The sequence below is a fragment of the Acipenser ruthenus genome, chromosome 33 (assembly GCF_902713425.1).
Source record: "Acipenser ruthenus chromosome 33, fAciRut3.2 maternal haplotype, whole genome shotgun sequence".
Classification (NCBI taxonomy): Eukaryota; Metazoa; Chordata; class Actinopteri; order Acipenseriformes; family Acipenseridae; genus Acipenser; species Acipenser ruthenus.
In genome coordinates this window covers 8,506,530-8,533,150 of record NC_081221.1, presented here as the reverse complement: position 1 = coordinate 8,533,150, position 26,621 = coordinate 8,506,530, and the positions used below count along the sequence as shown (strand labels likewise).

The 26,621-nt window shown below is 40.2% G+C and overlaps 1 protein-coding gene across 3 annotated transcripts in view; it reads right to left on the bottom strand.

Annotated features, from left to right (window-relative positions):
* The window catches only part of LOC117433404 (vesicle-fusing ATPase), a 129,827-nt gene that overhangs the window by 71,865 nt on the left and 31,341 nt on the right, over nt 1-26,621 (bottom strand). For all 3 annotated transcript variants that reach the window (XM_034055634.3, XM_034055635.3, XM_034055632.2), the window contains exon 2: nt 22,835-22,920. In XM_034055634.3, coding sequence (XP_033911525.1) covers nt 22,835-22,920 — 86 coding nt within the window. The remainder of the gene's footprint in view (nt 1-22,834; nt 22,921-26,621) is intronic.

Here is a 26,621-nt window from a genome sequence, read left to right as displayed (position 1 = left end):
CCTACGGTTGTTGATTATTATTTTGCTACGCGGGCATCTTGACTCGACCACCATCTATTTTCAACTGCTTCTATGGTTTTTCTTTTTTTTTGTGTGTGTGTGGTATTTTTGTTACACTTTTTTTACTTTATTTTTACTTAGATTTTGTATGGACCTGAAGCTGCTGCAACATGACTGAGGGAGAATTTTGGGAAGCGTGTTATACTTACATTAGCTATCTGTATTATGATGGTTATTGACCAAGCTCAGCTCGTACAATTGGAGGGACGAGGGCCTGTGGTCAGAGGACAGAGACTGTAACAGTCTGGACTGGTAAGCCACCAGTATCGTACTGTAGCTACCAAAGCATGTGCGAAATTCAGAAGCCGCATAGGCCTTTTTCAGGATCATCCCAGTGACGCAACATTGTTTATTAGGACATGAAACGTCCCTTTGCAGCAAAGCTAGATAGGGCATCTGCACCAGAGAGGCAATGGAAGCCTCAACAGATGAAAACTGGGCAAGGCCCAGCTTATCTGCGTCCTGCACCTTATACAAACTGTCCAATGACCCTGAGACAGCCGGGTCAGTCGTCGGGTGTTCCCAGAAAAATTGAACCCTGTGCAAAATAAAAACTAGGAGAAGCAGGGGCAACCTTTCAAATATAAAGCATTAGGCTCATCTTCTGTGGCCCACGACACCTGCAGGTCCACGGTAGTAGGTCTGATAAGGGAGGTGAGCTCCTCCAACAGGGAGGGGCTTACTGTGGGAGCCAAGATTTTTGATTCCTTTGGACGGGAGGATTAATTCTTGGGTGTCCACATCCTCAGATGCAGCAGCTCCATCAAAGGGGACTGCTGTTGGTTCACAGCTTCAAAAAGCTTTTCCATTTGCCAAGATTTCTGATTCCTTTTTTTGTGGTGTGGGGGGGGATGTTGATGTTGCAAGCCAACTGAATGTGGTTTTGCAAGTTGTATTTGGTTGCAGAGTAGTGGCAAAAAAAGTAACTTATGCAAGGCTCTCCTTTCCTTCTGTGTTGTGCACAATTCATCTTTTTTGTGCATGACAGTTCAGCGTGAGAGGTAACAGCTGGACGTTTTAGTTACACAGTGTTCAGAAATTAGTATTTAAGTTATGTTTTTGTGCACAATGCACTGGTTTTACTCAAAGTGATTTTCAGGTTCAGGTATTTATAAATGGGAATAATAAGAGGCCTACACTTCTTTCTTGTTTGATGACCAAGAAAAATAACTGCATTTCTAAAATGTTCAATTATACAAAGGTGCCTAATTTAAAGGTTTGATAAAAACGTCTGTTTAGTTTTTGCAATTTATTTGATTTATTAAAATTAAAGTGTTTCAATTTTTTTATTTTCACTCAGTGCATATTCTATGTGATTTCTCTCTTTCACAATATTTATTCAAATGAATAAAGGACAGTTTAGATTAGGTTTATTTAAAATGTTTTTAAATTTACAATTTTCCCAAGCAGTGTTAATAGTGGGCCGCAGGGCCTAGTGCAGCTGAACAGGTGGGCCTCGGGTAAAAAAAGGTTTAGGAATCCCTGTTGTAGAGCATACTTAGGGATAAACAATCACACACTAATCAAAGCGATACACATTGAATCAATAAATTATAACACTTAAGTAATAAGTATAAACAGTAGGATGTCAAACAGGTCAATATTTCATATTTGACTAATTCAATAAAAATAATAATAAAAAGATTAATGACAAATTTATAACGACTTCAGTTAAATATTTTGTTATGTCTCATCTTATTAAAAGTAACAATTGTGCTACTGTGTCTTTGTAACCTCCAAATAAATATTAGTACAAATAATATAGCATTTATAGCGCTGCACATATGTTGAAGTAAATTAATTTGTCTCAATAAGCATTTAATGATCACATTTTGATATGTTGTAAACAAAACGTTACCCTTTTAAAATGACTCCTACGTGTTTTACTGCAGTGCAGACTTGGTGCACTGGGGCAGCTGCCCAGTGGGGGCCTCCCACTTTTGTCAGGTGGTTTACAGTGAGAGATCCAGCTTTCATTAGAATAAGAGCAAGTGATCAAGAGTGTTGGTGCTCCCAGCCACACTGAGCTTCTTAAAGGATTTCCCTACAGCCTAATCGTAGATTATATGTGTTCAGGGAAGGTTAAATGCTGTGTATACTGATAAAAAATAGACATAGTAGTATATTTAGCACATACCATCTTGTTTCACATAAACTATGGGACACATAGACACTATTTATTGACTTCAAGATTTTTCCCATCAGTAACATAGAATTAATGTTGATTTTGATTAAATATTTAACAGTGGGATGTAAACATCAAGGTGTTTCGTCTAACGCAGGCCATCTCCTGAATCCAATCAAGTTTGTACATGCTATGACAAGTTGTCTAGATGCTGTGGTTAAGTCAAAGGAAGCCAAATTTAACATTTTCAAAAAGATACTTTAATTGGGCATCAGTATGTATGATCAAGGCTTTCCTTTACTAGACTTGATAATTGTGCATTTTTATTTTGGAAGTAATTTGTCAGCAGTCATGGAGGAAACATTAGATTCAAAATGATCACATTAGTAGCAACAGTAGTACAGTTTCATCCAGAATCCCAGTTGACGCAATAATACGTCTCAGAGGAAGAGTAAATAATCTGTACATCCTTAAGACGTTTCGAGTAGGAGTTCCAATACAGTGTGCCAGTAATCCAGGCTGGGCTCTTGATACCAGCAACCCTGGCCCAGACAGAGAAGATTGTCTGCTTCCCATAGCCTGCGCTTCACTCCAGTGACTCCTGCCCATCCCCTCTGGGGTTAACAAGTAGGTTTTATGCACAGAGACAGCAGCAATTCCACTGAAATATTGATGAGTGATGGAGAGAAAAATGTTGCTGAAGAGATGTCAGGCTGCCAGGCTGCGTTAGCTCTGAATGGCTGGGACGTTCTGAGGGCACACTCTAGGTTTATACAGGCCAAGGGGCAGGAAAAAGATCAGAACATTCATATTTTATTATAAATAGAAAGTTCATGAATAGACACAGAATATAAAATAGTAACATACATCATCACTTATTGTTTACAGCAATGGTGAAGCAATGTTCTGTCGTGCACTAATACAGTGTGCCTGCACCCATTGCTTTCAGTAATGCATTCGCTCATTGTAACATCCCCTGAATTTGGTATTTTCTGCATTCTTTAGGGATGCTGTTCCACTCTTGGGAAAGTCGTTCGATTAATTCTTGTCAGTATTCTTTGCATGGATTTAGTCCAGCGTCCTCTAATGTGCCCACATTGAATGATCTCAGAAACTGCTCCCCACGACAGCAACTTTGCGCTTATTCAGTGTGCTTTTCATCACACTGCCACCTACAGTAGTGTAGTGTCTGCGAGATTATACAACTGGCCGGCAGTGTGGAGTAGTGGTTAGGGCTCTGGACTCTTGACTAGAGGGTCGTGGGTTCAATCCCAGGTGGGGGACACTGCTTTTGTACCCTTGAGCAAGGTACTTTACCTAGATTGCTCCAGTAAAAACCCAACTGTATAAATGGGTAATTGTATGTAAAAAAATATATAATTGTATGAAAAATAATGTGATATCTTGTAACAATTGTAAGTTGCCCTGGATAAGGGCGTCTGCTAAGAAATAAATAAATAATAAATAAATAAATAATAACTGGATACTGCTCTCCCATTGCTTACTATGGAGGTCAGACGTTCTGTTATTGCTCAGTAATGGAAAGGCAAATAAAGTACAGCTGAGTTGACACGAATAATGAAACTTGTTCAGTGTTTTCGTTACCTGGTAAATACCACTCAGAGACTTGATCGACAGAGACTGAAGCCGTCAGTCAGTTTGACTGGCAGCAAAAACATTGACTGTTGTGAATGAGTGTGCATCTAGACTATCCCCTTTAAAGGCACAGGCAATGGAATGAGTGAATGATTTGGCAGTTCCTGTTTGTTAACAAAGCAAGTCACCGATAGGCCGATTCAATCCACGCTTCCTCCTGCGTTCCTCGTGGAGGGGAGGATTTGTTTGTTTAGTTTTCATCCATGATTGTGATTGACTGCCTTGTATGTTAGAACATAAAAAGAACATAAGAAAGTTTACAAACGAGAGGAGGCCATTCAGCCCATCTTGCTCGTTTGGTTGTTAGTAGCTTATTGATTCCAGAATCTCATCAAGCAGCTTCTTGAAGGATCCCAGGGTGTCAGCTTCAACAACATTACTGGGGAGTTGGTTCCAGACCCTCACAATTAAAAAAAAGTAAAAAAGTGCCTCCTATTTTCTGTTCTGAATGTCCCTTTATCTAATCTCCATTTGTGACCCCTGATCCTTATTTCTTTTTTCAGGTCAAAAAAGTCCCCTGGGTCGACATTGTCTATACCTTTTAGGATTTTGAATGCTTGAATCAGATCACCGCGTAGTCTTTGTTCAAGACTGAATAGATTCAATTCTTTTAGCCTGTCTGCATACGACATGCCTTTTAAACCCGGGATAATTCTGGTTGCTCTTCTTTGCACTCTTTCTAGAGCAGCAATATCCTTTTTGTAACGAGGTGACCAGAACTGAACACAATATTCTAGGTGAGGTCTTACTAATGCATTGTAAAGTTTTCACATTAATTCCCTTGATTTAAATTCAACACTTCTCACAATATATCCAAGCATCTTGTTGGCCTTTTTTATAGCTTCCCCACATTGTCTAGATGAAGACATTTCTGAGTCACAATAAACTCTTTCTTTTTCATAGATTCCTTCTTCAATTTCAGTATCTTTATAATGCACATTTTTATTGCCTGCGTGCAGTCTCTATTAAATGTGCAGTTTATTTTTGTATTTTTGTTTTGTTTTTAGGTGTTCTCTTTAGTCTAGATATGTCAGTCTGGTCTTATGAAAGTTTGCACACCCGCCTATCTTTTCAGTATAAACGGCTATAATTCACACTGAAATTATACTTGTAGTTTTCAGTTACGCTAAGAACTATGGTGTAAAAACAAATTGTTCCCTTTCAAGTATGAAATGTAACTAGGGCTGTAATGAAGGGTACAATTTGACCTTCGAAGGTTCAGAACACATTACCGAAGGATGGTTTGAACCTTCAGTGGTACTAATTTGATCATTTACTGGTGACGTTGTAGTGGACGCTCTATATGATGTGTATCTGGGTACAGATTAACACTCAAATAACCACAGATCAAGGTTATAAAATTATTATTAGCCCCCAAATCAGTTTGAGATACCGACAGCAAAGAACACAAGGAACAAGTTCTGTACACAATTAATAACGGTTTTTATTGAAATATGATGTTTGTACTCAACAATGGCAAATAATTCACCATATACAATAAATACCAACACGCTGTAGGTTGAAGCAGCTATGGTTCCGTTTGATGCGTCCTATACAGATTAGTATATAAAGACGAAACAAGACAGTTACAAAACAATCCCTTTTTATGCTTAGCGTCAATATAAAGGTATCCACAAGCATGCTTTCTTCTCCAGTTCCCTCCTACTGATTCTCCTCTCCTGTCGACCTCTCTTTTCCTGCAGCCCCTTTCCAATAAAACTAGCAGAAAATAGCCTTTTTTCCCCATTGGTTAAAACAGCCAGATGAAATTAAGCAATACTGCTTTTTGAACGCCATGCCTTCTGGGTACAGTAGTTCTTTACCAACACTGCTAACAAGATAAAACTACATTTCAACTTAAAAGGAAAGCGTTACTGGCATAAGTCAGTACTGTGGCTGACTGCTACAACATCACAATAGCTACTAGTTTATATTTGATTGAAAAGCCTACTATCTTGCAGGTTATCCATATACATGGAATAAAACATTCACATGGAGCTTAAAAACACGTTATACAGAACAGTAATCATGTTTTTATAATTTAAATAAAAATAAAAATACATGTTTATGTACATGTAATTGATGCTGCTTGCGACATATACAGTAATTGGTTGTGCCTCCATGATACGAGTCGCTTGCACAGTTTGCATTCAACTTTTTTTGGTCGTATGGACATTTAACAAAAAAAAAAATCCCAAACAGAGGGTTTGACAGACATTTCTTTCAATACAGCTTATGCTATACAGCTCTTTGCTGTCGAGATGTCGGATGAAGAAATGAAAGTTCTGCCTCTGGATAACATGAGCTGGGGACGGGGGGATGGGACGGTGCTCAGTTTTGGAAATTAAAATTATTAGTGTTAGTGTTTCATACTTATTCTACCATATAACTCTTACAATGTCTTGTACACTAGGTATTCAGTACATATTTTACTGAAGCAATACAATCGCCCCCCCACCCCCACCAGTGCTTTGGCATAATATACCCTGCTCTAATGCACAGCAGTGGCGCCACACAGAGTTGCTATAACGATTTGGCAGCGGACTTTAATACAACTTTTGTTTTTAGTAATATGCAATATACAAATCAAAAAATTTAATTTTCCATGTGAGTGACATTTAATGTATGCTTAAATACCCGGTCTGGTACCAAGCCGGTCTTGTTCAGGTCTTGACCCACCCCGTTGCTGTCTATAAGCAGACTGAGGCAGCACCTGTACATTGTTACTGTACACTGTATTACTACTTGCATCATGCCTGGGTTTTATCCCTGGAACACATGCATGGCCAGTCTGCCTGTTAAAGACAAGCACGGCAGATGCTGTTCCTGATCGTCCTCTGCCTCTCCTTCTCCTCCCCCAAGGATGCAGAAGTCGTCGCTGTTCCATGCGATCGGTGGACTCTGAGCAGATGGAGAAGCGCTGGACAGCAGTTTCCCACCAAGGAACGATGCTCGCGAGTTACTGAATGAACATTCGGCGCTGCCTGCCCTGCCTGCCCTGCCTGTCACACATGCCCTATATAGGGTGCATGATGTGGGGACGCTGGGCCTGGCCCAATTTGGAGGTGATCCTCAAGTGTGCCTATTCAGCCAGTGCGTTCGCTGCACGGCTGGGAAACTATAATAGTATTCTGGTAGCCTACCAGTGCTATTGGCTGAGATCCCTTTCTGACAGTAATAGGCCCTCACCACAACAATTGAATGAGTTATGCCTGGTTAATAAGAACCTGCTCCATGTGTCAAAGCTCAACGGGCAGGCTGTAGGCAGGAACTTGGCTGCGCTGATAGCTGCACGTAGGCAGCTCTGGTCTTGGGGACAAGGCACCGATTTTGGATGCCCCTATTACACCAGGGCATAGCTTTGATCCTGCAGTGGACAAAATGCTGTAGCGTTTTCAGTGCGCACGGGAATCCACAAAGGAGCTGGTTCACTTGCTTCCCAAGCGACCACCCCAGTGCGCAAACCAGCAAACTGGCACCCTACTCTCCAGCAGCAACCTAGGCTACTTGCCGCGGAGACTTTAATAGGTTCTGCTGCCCGGCGCAGGGACAGAAGCCTCAGGCCAAGCCACAAGCCGTGCAGCAGCCCTAGGAGTTTGCTGCCACAGGCCCAGGGCCCCTTTTCAGACAGCAATCTGGAGTATTGCCAGCAGTGCACCATCTGGGTGCTTACTACCGTTCAGACCGGCTATTCACTGCAGTTCAAGCATAGTCCCCCTCCTCTTATTAAAAATATTTAATTGACGTGTTACAAGATCGAGGATTTACTATGAACACACATACACACACTAGACTCAAGGAATGTTTAATCAATAGTAGTATTTTATTAAGCACACAAATATTTAGCATAAATCAGAAAAGTCAAAAAGTAAATCTCTTAGTCTCGAAGCACAAAACACAAATCAAAAGCTCTCTCTGCCTTCCATGCTGCTAGCAGGGCCATTGAAATATGACACCACCTACACACTCACACCCAGCAGCAGCTATCAGCAGCACTCCTAGCTTGCTAACACATACACGCCCACATACACACACAGATTAAACTAAATTGTTGCAGGCAATATTAGACTATATCACATTAAGCTTATTAATGGTATATAGATTCAGGATATAGCAAGTTTACTTTTAAAACAAATTCTTCATACAACAATATGAGGTACATTACTCAGTTACTCTATCCACCAACAAAAGGCTCTCCTCTCAGCAACGAAGTCTTCAATCCCCAAATCGGATCAAACTCGGAAACAAAGTTTTCAATTCTCAATAGAATCAACAAACAGCTGCAACAAAGAAACAGTTGCTCTGATTTAGTGTCGGAAAGGTATTACTAGCATCGCTGTCACAGCAGGGGGGACTTGTTCCTGAAGACTTGCGTGAAGAAATGTATTTATTTCCTTTTTTGCATTGCATCAGTGTCTTATGTCCAGAAACTAAAAGAATGTGCATGTCTTCAACTCAAGCATCACTTCACATGGAATTTGAAAAAGACTTGGTTGTTCTGGGTGAAGTTTGGAAATGTACGAAATCTGGCTGTGAGTATATTCGTCTATCAGGTATTGGGACTGTCTTAAGACCACCTTGGTGATTTTTGGTCTGTAATGCTGATGTTTGAGTGACATATTCACGGCCAGTGCCATCGGTAAGTACAACAGAGTTATTTTTACAGAGATCAGCAGTGTTTTCGTTTCTTCGTCTACGAAAGAAAAACTGTACTCAAACCATACTTTAGAGCAAGTTAGCAGATGTTTTTTCACTCGGTTCTAGACGTATACAGTTTCTTCAGATCTGTTCTTGAAATCGGCTTTTTACGATTTGCTTAATTTAAGCCACGACAAACTGCATGTTTAGCTTGTAGATTTAGCTTGGTCCAACATTGCAATTTTCCCTTTCCGGTCCAATATCGGACCCTGTCCAACATCACCAAAAAGACGTAAAAAACAGGGCTCTAGTCGTTTTCTCTCCGGAAAAAGCCGAGAAAACCATTCAATGGCCAAGAGAGACCGATAGGAGCGGATAGAAGCCGAAAAGAAAGGGGCGTATCTCATGAATACAGATAGCCCTGGCACCACAAAGATAACACGAACATTATCATTATTATTATTATTATTATTATTTATTTCTTAGCAGACGCCCTTATCCAGGGCGACTTACAATCGTAAGCAAAAACATTTCAAGCGTTACAATACAAGTAATACATAAACAAACAAGATAGATGCTTCTGCATCCAGCGCTCAAAGAATATCACAGACATTTGCAGATTTTTTTTTAGCTGTTATAGTAATAAAATAATGACTTGGATCGCATTATAGAGGAGTTTGATGATAAAACGAGAGATCAGGAGATGATTTCTCGGTATGCACTACTATCAAGAGGTATGTGAAAAATACAGTGAACAAGGGGTGAGGCGGGGCTGGAGATGCAGTACTGAGTGTCCTGTTGATATGCAGTGCCTTTTCAACCTGTGTTACTGTGGAAAAAAAATACTTTTAAAACAGCATGTCTAAAATAAACTGCGCGTGTGAAAATAAATTGGACCCGACGCGCTGAATAAATGGACCGCTAAGGGTTAATGAGCATTCAGATGTTTACAAAAATAGCAATACATGTACATATATTGCACTCTAAAGGTTTACTTAAAAATGAGTATTTAAAAATGAGTCCCAAACTTGAGTGTTACACTGTATATAATGTCACTCTGGAAAGCACATCTGACAGCAGTACTGGTGTTATATACAAGTACATTAAATGTAAAACTGTTTCAAACAAGCAAAGCATTGTGTGTTTTTTTATTTGTATGCACATACATATCAGTTCATTGCTTTCACGTTTTTTTTTTTTAAACCTTAAAAAAAGGAAAAACTATAAACTGAATAAAAAGTACTGAAAACAAGATTCAACACTATTCTCAAAACAGCAGGCTGTATTCCATAGTGCTGTTGGTCCTACAGTTTTACACTTACATTTGTGTGGCTGTTTCCCCCAAAACAAAGAAACATAGTTTATGACTTGAAATTAAATCATCGATAATACAGTATCACGTCTTTAACAGCTTGTCTATACAAGTTTAAAATCCAAATCAAATGAACTAGGGTACCATCTGTACATTTCTTATCAATAAATTCACATTTACTGTTTTAACTGTCTTCTCTTTACACAAAGTAAAATGTTTTTACTTAAAAAAAAAAAACAAAAAAAAAACAGACATTGTTCAAAATTGAAGATTACATATCACAGCTAGGCAAAAGGTCTGAATGCAGCTACCAACAAATTACTAGGCACGAAACCCCAGACCCACAAGCAGATAAGAACTTGAACTTGAAGCATATGTGGAAGCAAAATCACGGTCAGCACATACTAGGATAGAAACAAAAATGATATCCCTCTTCACACAGTATATAATGAGTAAACTCTGATTATCACTTCTATTGGACTACTTTAGGTAAGGTGGCCCGCAGAGATAATCAGGGTTTGTGAAATCAGGATTTAAAACCTTAAAACAATAACGCTGATGTGTCTTTCAAATTATCATTTCAGTTTAGGCCTGTTTACCTTGCCTTGATATTTTCAGTTTTACACAGATCCCAAGAAACTTCCCCTATGATTCTGGTTCAACATTGGTTACCAATTTACATTTTCTAATTGCGTCTTTAAAAAAGCACATGAATCAAGCACCAAAATAAGCAGTGCTTGTGGCACAATGTTGCAGTGCATTAGGCAGGCCTCGAAATTAACGCCGGCCATGCGGCAATGGCCGTGGGTGTCCTTCACAACCGCCGCAATGCCCCTCAAACTATAGGGCATAACACGATTACGTGATTAAGTCACATCAGCAAAAATAACAAACAAACAACGAACACGACCCTTTGGCTGTCCGCTGTCATGCCGTTGTCATCTGGCTGAAATCCAAAATAGTTCCACACCATGCTTCTTTCTCCGGCATTCACCATGACTGCTGCAGTAACTAAATTTCCCCAGAACGCGCAGGGTAATTGGTCACTTCTGCTAAGCAGAAATGAGTAAGATTAGTTCATTTGTAATTATATATATATATATATATATATATATATATATATATATATATATATATATATATATATATATATATATATATATATAATTTTTATTATTTGTTTATTTAGCAGACTCCTTTATCCAAGGCGACTTACAGAGACTAGGGTGTGTGAACTATGCATCAGCTGCAGAGTCACTTACAATTACGTCTCACCCAAAAGACGGAGCACAAGGAGGTTAAGGGACTTGCTCAGGGTCACACAATGAGTCAGTGGCTGAGGTGGTATTTGAAACCGGGGATCTCCTGGTTACAAGCCCTTTTCTTTAACCACTGGACCACACAGCCTCATATATATATACAGTGCCTTGCAAAAGTATTCAGACCCCTGACCAATTCTCTCATATTACTGAATTACAAATGGTACATTGAAATTTCGTTCTGTTTGATATTTTATTTTAAAACAATGAAACTCAAAATCAATTCTTGTAAGGGGACATTGGTTTTATGTTGGGAAATATTTTTAAGAAAAATCAAAAACTGAAATATCTTGCTTGCATAAGTATTCAACCCCTGTGCTGTGGAAGCTCCCAGTTTACACCGATGAAAGAAATTGCCCTAACGAGGACACAATTACCTTACCATTGGCCTCCACCTGTGAACCATTAAAGTTGCTGTCACATTTTCTGGATAAAAAACCCACTGTTGAAGGTTCATTGGTCAGGCTGTGAATCTGAAGGAAAATGAAGACCAAAGAGCATTCTACAGAAGTTAGAGATAAAGTAATACAAATGCATAGATTAGGGAAGGGGTACAAAATAATATCCAAGTGTTTGGATATCCCAGTGAGCACAGTTGGATCAATAATCAGGAAGTGGAAGCTGCATCACACCACCTAGGCACTGCCATGAAAAGGCCGTCCCTCAAATCTCAGCGCTCAGACAAGAAGGAGACTTGTGAGAGAAGCCACAGAGAGGCCAACAATCACTTTGAAGGAGCTACAGAGTTCAGTGGCTGGGAGTGGAGTAATGGTGTACCAGTCAACCATATCAAGAGCTCTGCATAACACTGGTCTGTATGGGAGGGTGGCAAGAAAGAAGCCGTTACTCAAAAAGTACCATCTGAAAGCACGTCTGGAGTTTGCCAGAAAGCATGAGAGTGACCCAGCTGCGATGTGGGAAAAGGTTTTGTGGTCAGATGAGACCAAGATAGAGCTTTTTTTTTTTTGCTTTTTTTTTTTTTTTAATTTAGTCGTTGCCAATTATTTTTATCATTTTCTCCCAATTTGGTATGGCCAATTATTTATTACGGTCGGCTCACCGCTACCACCCCTGCGCTGACTCGGGAGGGCGAAGATGAACACACGCTGTCCTCCGAAGCGTGTGCCGTCAAGCCGACCGCTTTTTTTCACACTGCAGACTCACCATGCAGCCACAGCATCGGAGGACAATGCAGCTCTCGGGCAGCTACAGACAAGCCCGCAGGCGCCCGGCCAGACTACAGGGGTCGCTAGTGCGCAGTGAGCCGAGGACACCCTGACCGACCTAATCCTCCCTCCCCCCGGGCGACGCTCGGCCAATTGTGCGCCGCCCCTTGGGAGCTCCTGTCCTCGATCGGCAAAGGAATAGCCTGGATTCGAACTCGCTACTTGCAGGCTATAGAGCGCATCCTGCACTCACGTGGAGCGCCTTTACTGGATGCGCCACTCGGGAGCCCCCCCAAGATAGAGCTTTTTGGCCAAAACTCAAAGCGCTATGTGTGGCGCAAACCTAACACTGCCCATGCCTCAAGACACACCATCCCTACATTGAAGTATGGTGGTGGCAGCATCATGCTGTGGGGATGCTCTTGTTAAAATTGAAGGAAGAATGGATGGAGCAAAATACAGGGAAATACTGCAAGAGAACCTGCTTCAATCCGCTAAAAAACTGAAGCCTGGGAGGAAATTCACCTTCCAGCAGGACAATGATCCCAAGCACAAGGCCAAAGCAACATTGGAGTGGCTCAAGAACAAAAAGGTGAATGTCCTACAGTGGCCCAGTCAAAGTCCTGATCTCAATCCCATTGAGAATCTGTGGCACTATTTGAAAATTGCAGTCCACAAGCGCCGTCCAACCAACCTGAACAACCTGGAGCAAATCTGCCAAGAAGAATGGGCCAAAATAACTCAGACACTGTGTGCAAAGCTGGTACATACTTACCCCAAAAGACTTAAAGCTGTTATTGCAGCGAAAGGTGGCTCTACCAAATATTAATATGTGGGGGTTGAATACTTATGCAAGCAAGATATTTCAGTTTTTTATTTTTCTTAAAAATATTTCCCAACATAAAACCAATGTCACCTTACAAGAATTGATTTTGAGTTTCAGTGTTTTAAAATAAAATACCAAACAGAACGAAATTTCAATGTACCATTTGTAATTCATTAATATCAGAGAATTGGTCAGGGGTCTGAATACTTTTGCAAGGCACTGTATATACACACACACACACACATATACATATACATATATATATATACAGTGCCTTGCGAAAGTATTCGGCCCCCTTGAACTTTGTGACCTTTTGCCACATTTCAGGCTTCAAACATAAAGATATGAAACTGTAATTTTTTGTGAAGAATCAACAACAAGTGGGACACAATCATGAAGTGGAACGAAATTTATTGGATATTTCAAACTTTTTTAACAAATAAAAAACTGAAAAATTGGGCGTGCAAAATTATTCAGCCCCTTTACTTTCAGTGCAGCAAACTCTCTCCAGAAGTTCAGTGAGGATCTCTGAATGATCCAATGTTGACCTAAATGACTAATGATGATAAATAGAATCCACCTGTGTGTAATCAAGTCTCCGTATAAATGCACCTGCACTGCGATAGTCTCAGAGGTCCGTTTAAAGCGCAGAGAGCATCATGAAGAACAAGGAACACACCAGGCAGGTCCGAGATACTGTTGTGGAGAAGTTTAAAGCTGGATTTGGATACAAAAAGATTTCCCAAGCTTTAAACATCCCAAGGAGCACTGTGCAAGCGATAATATTGAAATGGAAGGAGTATCAGACCACTGCAAATCTACCAAGACCTGGCCGTCCCTCTAAACTTTCAGCTCATACAAGGAGAAGACTGATCAGAGATGCAGCCAAGAGGCCCATGATCACTCTGGATGAACTGCAGAGATCTACAGCTGAGGTGGGAGACTCTGTCCATAGGACAACAATCAGTCGTATACTGCACAAATCTGGCCTTTATGGAAGAGTGGCAAGAAGAAAGCCATTTCTTAAAGATATCCATAAAAAGTGTCGTTTACAGTTTGCCACAAGCCACCTGGGAGACACACCAAACATGTGGAAGAAGGTGCTCTGGTCAGATGAAACCAAAATCGAACTTTTTGGCAACAATGCAAAACGTTATGTTTGGCGTAAAAGCAACACAACTCATCACCCTGAACACACCTTCCCCACTGTCAAACATGGTGGTGGCAACATCATGGTTTGGGCCTGCTTTTCTTCAGCAGGGACAGGGAAGATGGTTAAAATTGATGGGAAGATGGATGGAGCCAAATACAGGACCATTCTGGAAGAAAACCTGATGGAGTCTGCAAAAGACCTGAGACTGGGACAGAGATTTGTCTTCCAACAAGACAATGATCCAAAACATAAAGCAAAATCTACAATGGAATGGTTCACAAATAAACATATCCAGGTGTTAGAATGGCCAAGTCAAAGTCCAGACCTGAATCCAATCGAGAATCTGTGGAAAGAACTGAAAACTGCTGTTCACAAATGCTCTCCATCCAACCTCACTGAGCTCGAGCTGTTTTGCAAGGAGCAATGGGCAAAAATTTCAGTCTCTCGATGTGCAAAACTGATAGAGACATACCCCAAGCGACTTACAGCTGTAATCGCAGCAAAAGGTGGCGCTACAAAGTATTAACTTAAGGGGGCTGAATAATTTTGCACGCCCAATTTTTCAGTTTTTTATTTGTTAAAAAAGTTTGAAATATCCAATAAATTTCATTCCACTTCATGATTGTGTCCCACTTGTTGTTGATTCTTCACAAAAAATTACAGTTTCATATCTTTATGTTTGAAGCCTGAAATGTGGCAAAAGGTCGCAAAGTTCAAGGGGGCCGAATACTTTCGCAAGGCACTGTATATATATATATATATATATATATATATATACACACACACACACACACACACAGTCACCTCCAAAATTATTGGCACCCTTGTTTTCAGTACTTTGTGCACCCTCCCCTTGCACGGATAACGGCACTGAGTCTTTTTCTACAATGTTTAATAAGATTGGAGAACACATTGGGAGGGATCTAAGACCATTCTTCCATACAGAATCTTTACAGATCCTTGATATCCTTCAGTCTGTGCTTATGGACTGCCCTCTTCAATTGAAACCACGTTTTCAATGTGGTTCAAGTCCGGAGACTGAGATGGCCATTGCAAAATGCTGATTTTGTGGTCAATTAAACATTTCTTTGTGGATTTTGATGTGTGCTTGGGGTCATTGTCTTGCTGAAAGACCCACTTGCGGCCAAGTTTCAGCCTCCTGGCAGAGGCAACCAGGTTTCTGGCTAAAATGTCCTGGTACTAGGTAGAGTTCATGATGCCGTTGACCTTAACAAGGGCCCCAGGACCAGTGGAAGCAAAACAGCCCCATAACATCAAAGATCCACCACCATATTTTACAGTAGGTATGAGGTTCTTTTCTGCGCATGCATCCTTCTTTTGACGCCAAACCTACCACTGCTGTGCGTGGCCAAAGAGCTCTATTTTCGTCTCATCTGACCATAGCACCCGGTTCCAATCGAAGTGCCAATGCCATTTAGGAAACTCCAGGCGCTTACGTTTGTTGGTTGCTCTCAATAAAGGCTTTTTTCTGGCAACCCTTCCAAATAGCCTATTGGCATGGAAGTGGTGTCTAATTGTAGATTTGGAGACTTGGTGACCCCAAAATGCAACCAAGTTCTGTAATTCTCCAACTGTGGCCCTTGGATTTCCCTTTGCCTCCCAAACCATCTGCCTCACTGTGTGTGGGGGCAAGATACACTTGCGTCCTCTACCAGACAAGTTTACCACTGTTCCAGTGGTTTTGAACTTCTTAATTATTGCCCTAATAGTGGTAAGTGGTATATTTAGTTTTTTAGCTATGGTTTTGTACCCGTTGCCTGATTTATGAAGGTCAACAACCATTTGGTCTCTTTTCATTTGTGAGTTCTTTACCTTTCCCCATGGTGATGGATGACAAATGGATTTCATATGCGTGTTACCTCATTTTTATACCCCAGTGAAACAGGAAGTCATGGAAGGCCACAATACAGTTCCTTAAGACTGTGATGAATTTAAAGTAGAAGAATGTTAATGCAGATTTAATTTTGTTTGATTTTATTCATAAGAATCTTTAGGGGTGCCAATAATTCCGACACCTATCTTTTTGAGAAAAAACTTTCTCTGAGCAATTGTATTAGAATAAAATAATATGGTTTTCCCATATATTTGAGCATAAAATATAGCTCATTACCGGTGTTATTTTATACAGCCTTTTTTGTTCATCTTTATGAAGGGTGCCAATAATTTTGGAGGTGACTCTGTGTGTGTGTGTATATATATACACTACCGGTCAAAAGTTTTAGAACACCTCCATTTTTCCAGTTTTTATTGAAATTTACGCAGTTTAATGTCTCAATGTACTCTGAAATTAAAGCATAGAACAAATAAACAATTGGAGATAAAAAAGAAATCATGGAATCGTTTTGTTTAACAAAATTTAATCTAAATTTTTGACTCATCAAAGTAGCCACCTTTTGCAGATATAACAGCCGAACACACTCGTGCCATTCTTTCTACAATGGAAATCAAATATTGTTCGGAAAGTTCTTCCCAACACTGTTGCAGAAGTTCCCACAAATGTGTTGCACTTGTAGGTTGCTTTGCTTTCACCCTTCTGTCCAGTTCATCCCAAACCAGCTCGATGGGGTTTAAGTCTGGAGACTGTGCTGGCCATTCCATGATTTGAAGCCTACCGTCTTGTTCTTTTCTTCTAAGGTAGTTCTGACATAGCCTGGAGGTATGTTTTGGGTCATTATCTTCCTGTAGGATGAACCCCTGACCAACTAGGCATATACCAGAGGGTATTGCATGGCGCTGCAAAATGCTGTGGTAGCAGTTTTGGTTCGGGGTGCCACTCACTCTGTGCAAGTCGCCGACTCTGGATCCAGCAAGAGCCCCAGACCATCACGCTTCCTCCTCCATGTTTGACAGTTGGTGTCACACACCGAGGAACTATCCTTTCGCCTACTCGACGGTGTACAAAAACCTTGTGTGATGAACCGAAGATTTCAAATTTTGATTCATTGGTCCATAAGACCTTCTTCCAGTCTTCAGTAGTCCACTGGCGGTGCTTCATGGCCCAGGCAAGCCTCTTTTTCTTATTTTGCCATCTTAGCAATGGCTTTCTTACTGCCACTCGACTGTCAAACCTGCAGCTCGAAGTCTTCTCTTCACAGTTGAAACTGAGACTTGCTTACTTCGACCAGTGTTAAGCTGTGCTTGAAGCTGTTGTCCTGTGAGCCGCCTATCACGCAAGCTGTTGACTCTCAGAAACTTGTCTTCTGATTCTGCCAGACACTTCCTGTCAGAGTTTCCAAGTGCCTTTTGATGGTGTAGGGAACTGTACTCACTGACACCTTGGCTTTCTTTGCAATTTCTCTAAAGGAAAGACCTACACTTTTAAGGGTTATAATGGTCTGTCTGTCTTCCTTTGTTAATTGCCTTTTTCTCGCCATTATGAGAGCAATTTACTACTTCCTGCAGTACAATACTGTCCAAATAATGCTTAAGAGGGTGTAGTAACACAGTCTGTTCCAACACTGCTTTTATACAGACAGAGGGTTTGTAAGTAATCAACAAAAGTTGGGACACCTGTAGGAATTGTTAGCATCAATTTTCAAGGCTTAATTTACTTTCATTGCTGCAGAACAGCTGTAAGTTGTTAACCCATTACTTGTTCCCTGAAAAAGGCCTTTTTGTATAACTCTGAAATGTACATTATTTTTCAGTTTTTGGTAACCTAAACTTTTTTTTTTTTTAACCTCTGGCAGTTTACCGCTTACCTTTGTACCATTTCAGGTTATTCACTGGACTTGAACTGCTTAAATTTCAATAAAAACTGGAAAAATGGGGGTGTTCTAAAACTTGTGACCGGTAGTGTGTGTGTGTGTGTGTATATATATATATATATATATATATATATATATATATATATATATATATATATATATATATATATATATATATATATATATATATATATATATATATACACACAGAGAGAGAGAGAGAGAGAGAGAGAGACACACACTATATACATACTACATTCCCGCTAGACGCTCGCCACAAGCAAAATGTTTTCCTGTATGGCTCAATTAATTTTCACCAAGTTCACCACGGTGGCGAAGGATTTGAAAAATGTATTGTGTAAGACAATGCCAGCATGACTACTTCGAACGTGTGCTGGTATAGGAATCATTTCATGGTAGAAAGCCATTTTGCTTGATTACACAACACACGCACCAACGTTGTGTTTGACAGGACAGAGGTTCTAATTAGAAACAAGAATATGACCATGATAGTCACAGTTGCTGTTTGCCATCTCTTTAAAGTGCTGAAATGCAGTTTGGTAATAGTAACAGAATGGTTCCAAGAAGATTCGGAAGAGGAACAATTAATAAAAGAATAAACACATTTATAATTTTAAAAAGAAGGATTGGTCTCACTATGGATTTATTGAGTTTTAATGTCACAATCGATGTAATACTGTCAGGTGAAAAAACACAGTAAAAAAAAAACTGTTTATTAAAACAGTCGTGGCTGTACAATCCTACTTAATATTACAAGCTTGTGTAACTAGAGCTGCGGTTGATCAGGGAGGCACTTCTATTCACATACACTAATAGCACGGTGTCTACTGGCAGTTAAAAAAGGATTAAAGGATTATGCAGCACATGAATATCTCCGCAAACCAAGTCAGAATTTAGGAAATCTGCAACCATGTTTTTTCATGTCAAGTTTGGCATTGATTAAATGGGAGTCAGAGTTATAGTGCACTTTAAATATAATGTTTGTGTAAGTAAAGGACAGGGTCTGGCATTTAAATATCTACGTGTTTTCAAATAAAATACACTTATTTTTGTCTCGCTGAAACAGTTTTATAACCAGTTTATACAAAATGTTTATACTTAACAATAATATAAACAAATGCCCACAAAAATCATGTAGTAAAATGTTATTATTTTAGCCTTGTGAAGTTGTAAAAGGCAGACAGTACCCTATATTATGAATTCTACCAGTGACAGTGTGCTGTTTGTTATATATACACTGAGTGTACAAAATATTAGGAACACCTGCTCTTTCCATGAAATAGACTGACAAGGTGAATCCAGATGAAAGCTATGATCCCTTATTGATGTAACCTGTTAAATCCACCTCAATCAGTGTAGATGAAGAGGAGACAGGTTAAAGAAGGATTTTTAAGCCTTGACACAATTGAGACATGGATTGTGTATGTGTGCCATTTAGAGGGTAAATGGGCAAGACAAAAGATTTAAGTGCCTTTGAAAGGGGTATGGTAGTAGGTGCCAGGCGCGCCGGTTTGAGTGTGTCAAGAACTGCAACGCTGCTGGGTTTTTCATGCTCAACAGTTTCCCGTGTGTATCAAGGATGGTCCACCACCCAAAGGACATCCAGCCAACGGCAGGCCAGTGGTCGAAAACGGCTCATTGATGAAAGAGGCCAAAGGAGGCTGACACGAATTGTGCAGAGCAACAGACAACATTGACCCATAAAACAATGCACAACTCGTCGTACCTTGACATGAATGGGGTATGGCAGCCGACGACCTAATAGAGTTCCACTTCTTTCAGCAAAACACAAGAAACTGCGATTGCAGTGGGCTAAGGAACGAAAACACTGGACACTGGAGGATTGGAAAAACATTGCCTGGTCTGATGAATCCTGGTTCCTGCTGTTTCACGCTGATGGGAGGACTAGGGTATGGAGAAAACCACATGAGTACATGCATCCATCATGCCGCGTGTCAACATTGCAGGCTGGTGGTGGTGGTGTGATGGTGTGGGGTGTGTTTTCATGGCACACATTGGGCCCCTTGATAAAAGCGGAGCAACGTTTGAATGCCACAGGATATCTGAACATCATTGCCAATTAGGTGCATCCCTTCATGGCAGCAGTGTATCCATTTGCTAATGGATTTTTTCAGCAGGATAATGCCCCATGCCACAAGGTTAGGATTGTCCAGGAATGGTTCCACGAACATGACAGTGAATTTAGCTTACTGCAGTGGCCTGCCCAGTCACCAGATCTCAATCCAACTGAGCATCTGTGGGATGAGATGGAACGAGCTATTCAGAGTAGAGATCCACTACCAGCCAACTTGACACAACTGTGGGAAGCATTGGTGTCAACATGGGCCAAAATACCTGTGGAACGCTTTCAACACCTTGTAGAGTCCCTGCCCCGACGAATTGAGGCTGTTCTGAAGGCAAAAGGGGGTGCAACTCAATATTAGGAAGGTGTTCCTAATGTTTTGTACACTCAGTGTATATATATTAAACTATATATATATATATATATATATATATATATTTTACGCAGCAGTAACACGTTTTTTCCAGTAAATTTGTAGCTTCTAAAGACTATGTATAGGACCTATTTTGCGCTGGCTTAACGATACATTATATAAAGCTTAAATTTAAAAGTTTGAATGTTATTGTTTTTTGTTTTTTTTATATAAACAGAGTAATTTAATATTTTATAAGCGCAATAACCCACTCCAGGCTGTGCAGTATAATTATTATTATTATAAATATTAATTTCTTAGCAGACGCCCTTATCCAGGGCGATTTACAATTGTTGCAAAATATCACCGTACAAAGTATCACATTACAAAACATCACACTATAGAAAATCACATTACAGAAAATCATATTTAAGGCCCTGTGTAAATCGTGATTTCACGGGCTGCGCAGAAATCGTGAAATTAGTCCAATACTGCGATTTTTATAATATTCTTAAGAAATAAAAAAAATTCTCATAATTATTTGTATTTGATACAAAAAAAAAATCACATTAACGCAACTGTACAGCTCTGCTATCACTACCGAGAACAGGCTGTTGACAGGCATTTAGATTCAAGTATTCACCGAAAGAGAAAGGCGGAAATCCAGACCAGTACTGCGGCTGCTTTACTTGCAAAGAAACAAAAAACGGTGACTTCCAGGTCCACTGAAAACCGTGAAGCACGAAACATATTACACTTTGACTTGAAAAATTGGACAACCAAAACTTAGGTACATTCTTCAGACTGAGTGCAGCAAATGGTGGAGCGATTCCTTCATCAACTTACCTAAAGTTGCCGAGTATCACAAGCAGGAGATTATGGAATTGGTAAAACAAACAGTCTGGTTGCTTGTCAGTGTTCACTGACAAGTCGACTGATGCCCAAGATCAGTATGGGTTACACATTGTATTTGTTTTAATCATATTACAGATAAGAGCAGTTATAAAAGTACAATAAAATCAGTTGCAAATAAGATCAAATTCAAATAAGAACAAAATAAACAATACAATAAATAATTACATGTAAGAGCAGGTTAGGCTAAGAGCAGTTAACTCATAGTACAAATATTTGCTTATACCAGTGAAGTCCAGTATGAGCATGTAGTAAGTACGATAAATGGATTAGAATGATTTCAAATAAGAACAATTACAAAAAAACGTGAATATGGATACCTACAAGAGTAAACTCAAATACAAGATACAGGAAGTATAATTGTAAAAGTAAGATATATCTTACTGCACTTGTGGGTGGTTGAAAGCATGTGGCCGATGGCCTTGTGCCTCACAACACACCCAGGCGTGCCTATGTCTTCCCGCACACCGTGTGGTGGGTTACTGCTTACTTAACTGTTATTTACTTTTTCTCATTTATTAATACCGATTAACACTATTTTTTAATTGAAACTTGCCGCAGAATATATATTTTTATCTTTGCAGATTTTACGGCAGATTTCCGTGGGGACTAAATCAAATTGAACAAAAAACATCCTGTGGATTAGTGATTGAAAAGCCAGGCTTCAGCGCAGGGAGCTATGTCCTTGCAAAAAAATAAAACAGCCTTTTCTGACTAAATAAATTAAGTTAAGTTATTATTAAATTAAACTGTGTTGTTTCTTTATGTGGCCAATAAGCCAATCCTAAGCAAAATTACACAACATCCTACACTTTGGCCTTGACCTAAGTTTAGAGGCCTTGGTGCCCTCTACAAATTTATTGAACTGAAGGCCATTTTGGCCTAGCCCTTTTTTGTTGCCAGTTTAAAGCCCTGATTAGGTATCCCTTTACTAATCACGGAATATTACGGATTGCATTATTCTGATTTAATGGCATTAGAAATTATAATGTAATACTTTTTTTGTTGTATTGATCTATTTGATGTTCAGAAGTTCTGAAGTACATATGTAATAGATATAGAATAGTGTCTAGCTATCAATCAGTAACATAAGCTTCGGTTTAAGTAACTAGTTTGGAGATACCAAGAAGCTGGACAAAATAGAAATTAGTTTAGTACAGCGGGATCCAACAAAGGTAGCCAGGCTGTTGAGAAACTGCACTATATTTCTGTGAGCACTAGATAGCTTTTAGAAAAAACATACAAAAAAACGATATTTGTTTTTCCTCTAGAAATCTCATCATTAGGTGAAATTGCCTTCCATCTATACGGATGCTAAAAACAGCAACGTAAAATATGCATAAAAACTGTACACCTAGGAATAGCTTCTTCTTAAGATTAACTTTTAACACTCAAATGATAAAAATCCCCCAAAAATGTTCAAATAATCTTAGTTTTAAATTGTAACAAAAAGATGCTAATCAAGTGTCAGCAGTGTACTTACTGTCCCGACTCAAAGTCCTTCTCGTTCACGACAGCACAGTTTGTCAGCGACAGGTCGTCTGTCGGGCATCGCGCTGCTTGCATAGTCTGTGGAAGAAAGCAGAGAGGTCAAGTTACAGCAAGCAGAATGGGAAATATTTGTTTAAAGTTTAAAGAGCTCTGGCATTTTAATAAGAACATAAGAAAGTTTACAAATGAGAGGAGGCCATTCAGCCCATCTTGCTCGTTTGGTTGTTAGTAGCTTATTGATCCCAGAATCTCATCAAGCAGCTTCTTGAAGGATCCCAGGGTGTCAGCTTCAACAACATTACTGGGGAGTTGGTTCCACACCCTCACAATTCTCTGTGTAAAAAAGTGCCTCCTGTTTTCTGTTCTGAATGCCCAATGTTTAAAATGGTGTTGCGGTGTTTCAGAGACTTTCACCTCCTTGCAGAGAGGAGAGGCATCTTTGTGGGAGAGGGTATTCTCCACACTTCCGCTCATTACAACACTGTAATGCATTCAATTTCCTTTACTGCCTTTATTGGTCTGTCAGGGTTCAATGCCATTTTTTTGTGAATACATTGTGTAAAGAAAATGGCCACAGAATACTCATATTCATATTGTATTCATTATTTAGACTGTGGCAGTTATATATTAAATTCTGTTATTAAGACCTTGGATCAACCTGCATAGACCTATGATATTGAACTCCTTGCAATACTATAACTCTGCCCAGAGGGGAGTCCCTATAGTTTACAGAAAGCAGTTAGTGCAGAATCAGTTCACTCTTTTACAGGCAGACACACTGTAACCTAATCATATCCCTTTCCCAGCCAGTGGTACAGGTGCTTTTACACTGGCATCTCCCAGCCAGTGGTACGGGTGCTTTCACACTATGCGACAATAATTTCAGCATGGAGAATCCACCATGGATGAGATTTATTGATTGCAATTGTAGATGGTTTGATGAACTGTGATGGGCGCTCAGGGCCCGAGTGAATAATAAATTTGGCCGGAGGCCTTGTCCTTGGGTGTGCAAAGGTTACCTGCATAAGGCCGGCTGGAAAAATATGAACTGTTACATGCATCCCAGTGCCGCAGATAGGAAATAGCTATGAACCCCCCCCCCCCCCCCACCCCCACCCCCCCACCCCCACCCCCACCCCCCCACCCCCACCCCCACCCCCCCACCCCCACCCCCACCCCCACCCAAAAGACGAGGCCGCCAAACCATGAATGAAAAAATAATGATTAACTCTTTGCAGTCCTATGTCGGACATCGCAATTTTCCCTTTCCGGTCATCAAAAAGACGCAAAAAACAGGTCTCTAGTCGTTTTTTCTCTGGAAAAAGCCGAGAAAACCATTCAATGGCCGAGTGAGACTGATAGGAGCCGTGAGAAGCCGAGAAACAAAAAAAAAAAAAAGGGGCTCATGAATACTGATAGCCCCGACACCACATAGATAACACGGACATAAACAAACAAGATAGCTGCTTCTGCATCCAGTGCTCAAAGAACATCACAGACATTTGCAGAGCTTTTTTTAGATGTTATAGTAATAAAATAACGACTTGGATCGCATTATTGAGGAGTTTGGTGATAAAACGAGTGATCAAGAGATGATTTATCGGTATGTACTATTATTAAGAGGTATTTTAAAAATATAGCGAACAAGGGGTGGGGTGAGGTTGGAGATGCAGTACTGAGTGTCCTGTTGATATGCAGTGCTTTTTAAACCTGTTTTACTGTGAAAAAAAATACTTTTAAACAGCGCATCTAAAGTAAACTGCGCATGTGAAAATAAATTGGACCTGACGCGCCTGAGACGCGTTGAATAAATGGACCGCTAAGGGTTAACGCACCCCACAAATACTGAAAAATGACATTGTCAATACATTTTAAATTTTTGAATGCTTGAAACAGTCTTCTTTTTTCAAGACTGAATAGGTTCAATTCTTTTAGCCTGTCTGCATACGACATGCCTTTTAAACCCGGGATAATTCTGGTCGCTCTTCTTTGCACTCTTTCTAGAGCAGCAATATATTTTTTGTAACGAGGTGACCAAAACTGAACACAATATTCTAGATGAGGTCTTCTTACTAATGCATTGTAAAGTTTTCACATTACTTCCCTTGATTTAAATTCAACACTTTTCACAATATATCCGAGCATCTTGTTGGCCTTTTTTTATAGCTTCCCCACATAGTCTACATGAAGACATTTCTGAGTCAACATAAAACTCCTAGGTCTTTTTCATAGATTCCTTCTTCAATTTCAGTATCTCCCATATGATATTTATAATGCACATTTTTATTGCCTGCGTGCAGTACCTTACATTTTTCTTTATTAAATATCATTTTCCATGTGTCTGCCCAGTTCTGAATGCTGTCTAGATCATTTTGAATGACCGTTGCTGCTGCAACAGTGTTTGCCACTCCTCCTATTTTTGTGTCGTCTCCAAATTGAACAAGTTTGCTTACTATACCGGAATCTAAACCACTAATGTATATTAGGAATAGCAGAGGACCTAATACTGATCCCTGTGATATACCACTGGTTACCTCGCTCCATTTTGAGGTTTCTCCTCTAAATCAGTACTTTCTGTTTTCTACATGTTAACCACTCCCTAATCCATGTGCATGCATTTCCTTGAATCCCTACTGTTTAAAAACAGATTACAAAAAAATTACATTATACCGCAGTACGACGATAACCGTGGTGTATTTGACGGTTACCATACCGTCTAAATTTGATACAGTGACATCTACTCACAACACATCTGAATCTGGCTCGGAACCGAGCATGGCCAGGGGCCTGGGTAAACAGCACAAGAACGAACACACACATACACACACATACTAAAAAAAGGTAAAAACGTCACCAATCAGGAATTAGATGTGGGGCATTGTCACAAAGACGGCTGGAGTGGGTGGCGTCAGACCAGAGCCAGGAAGTAACACACAGAGACTTGGAGTTTTGGTTAAGCTGAGCGCGTGATCGCGTTCAGCATTTAATAATTAACAGCACAGAAAATAAAAGGTTTGAAACAAAAACACAGGACACGGCACTCGAGCCAAAACAAAAAGACAAAAACGTACTACACTTAAACAGACAGACGAACAAACACGGTGAGTGAAAACACTTCTTATTATTACTTTGTTTTATTTTCTCCTTCTCTCTCTCCCGTTCTCCACTCACCGAACACCCAACACCCCGAGTGAAGGAAATGTGCGTCTATATATACTATTGTGCTGGGATTCAATTACTAATTAATTATCCACTTGAATCCCAGCATGTGAATTAATTCTGTGCAATCCCGTGCTCACATACTATTACTCTTTACTTGCACGTGATGTGATAGTGCAATCCCGTGCCTAAATATAATTATACATTTTTAACTACACGTGAAACACAGACCCATTTATATCCCGTGTCCCAATGACTATACACCAACATTAACACACGCACGCAACATACAACACATAACACACACACAGGGGCGGGGCACATTGCCACATATACCCCCCCCCTGTGCAAAGCACACATGGCCTCAACGGCCACCTCCCCCCTTAAAAACCCAGCAGTCCAGGACAAAGTCTCGGGCTGGGAAGGGAGGCTTCAGTGGGCCCATGGCTGGCCATGCTGTCAGCACCCCTGCCGGTAGTGGCACGGCTGCCAGCATGCTGGTCCATTCCTGCAGCGAAACTGCTGCTGGGGAAAGTGGTCTCCTGACCTCTCCCCCTGTCTTTGTAGCCGGTAGCTCCCTTTGGTGGGGCTCCGACCACAGTACTTCCAGCAGCAAAGAA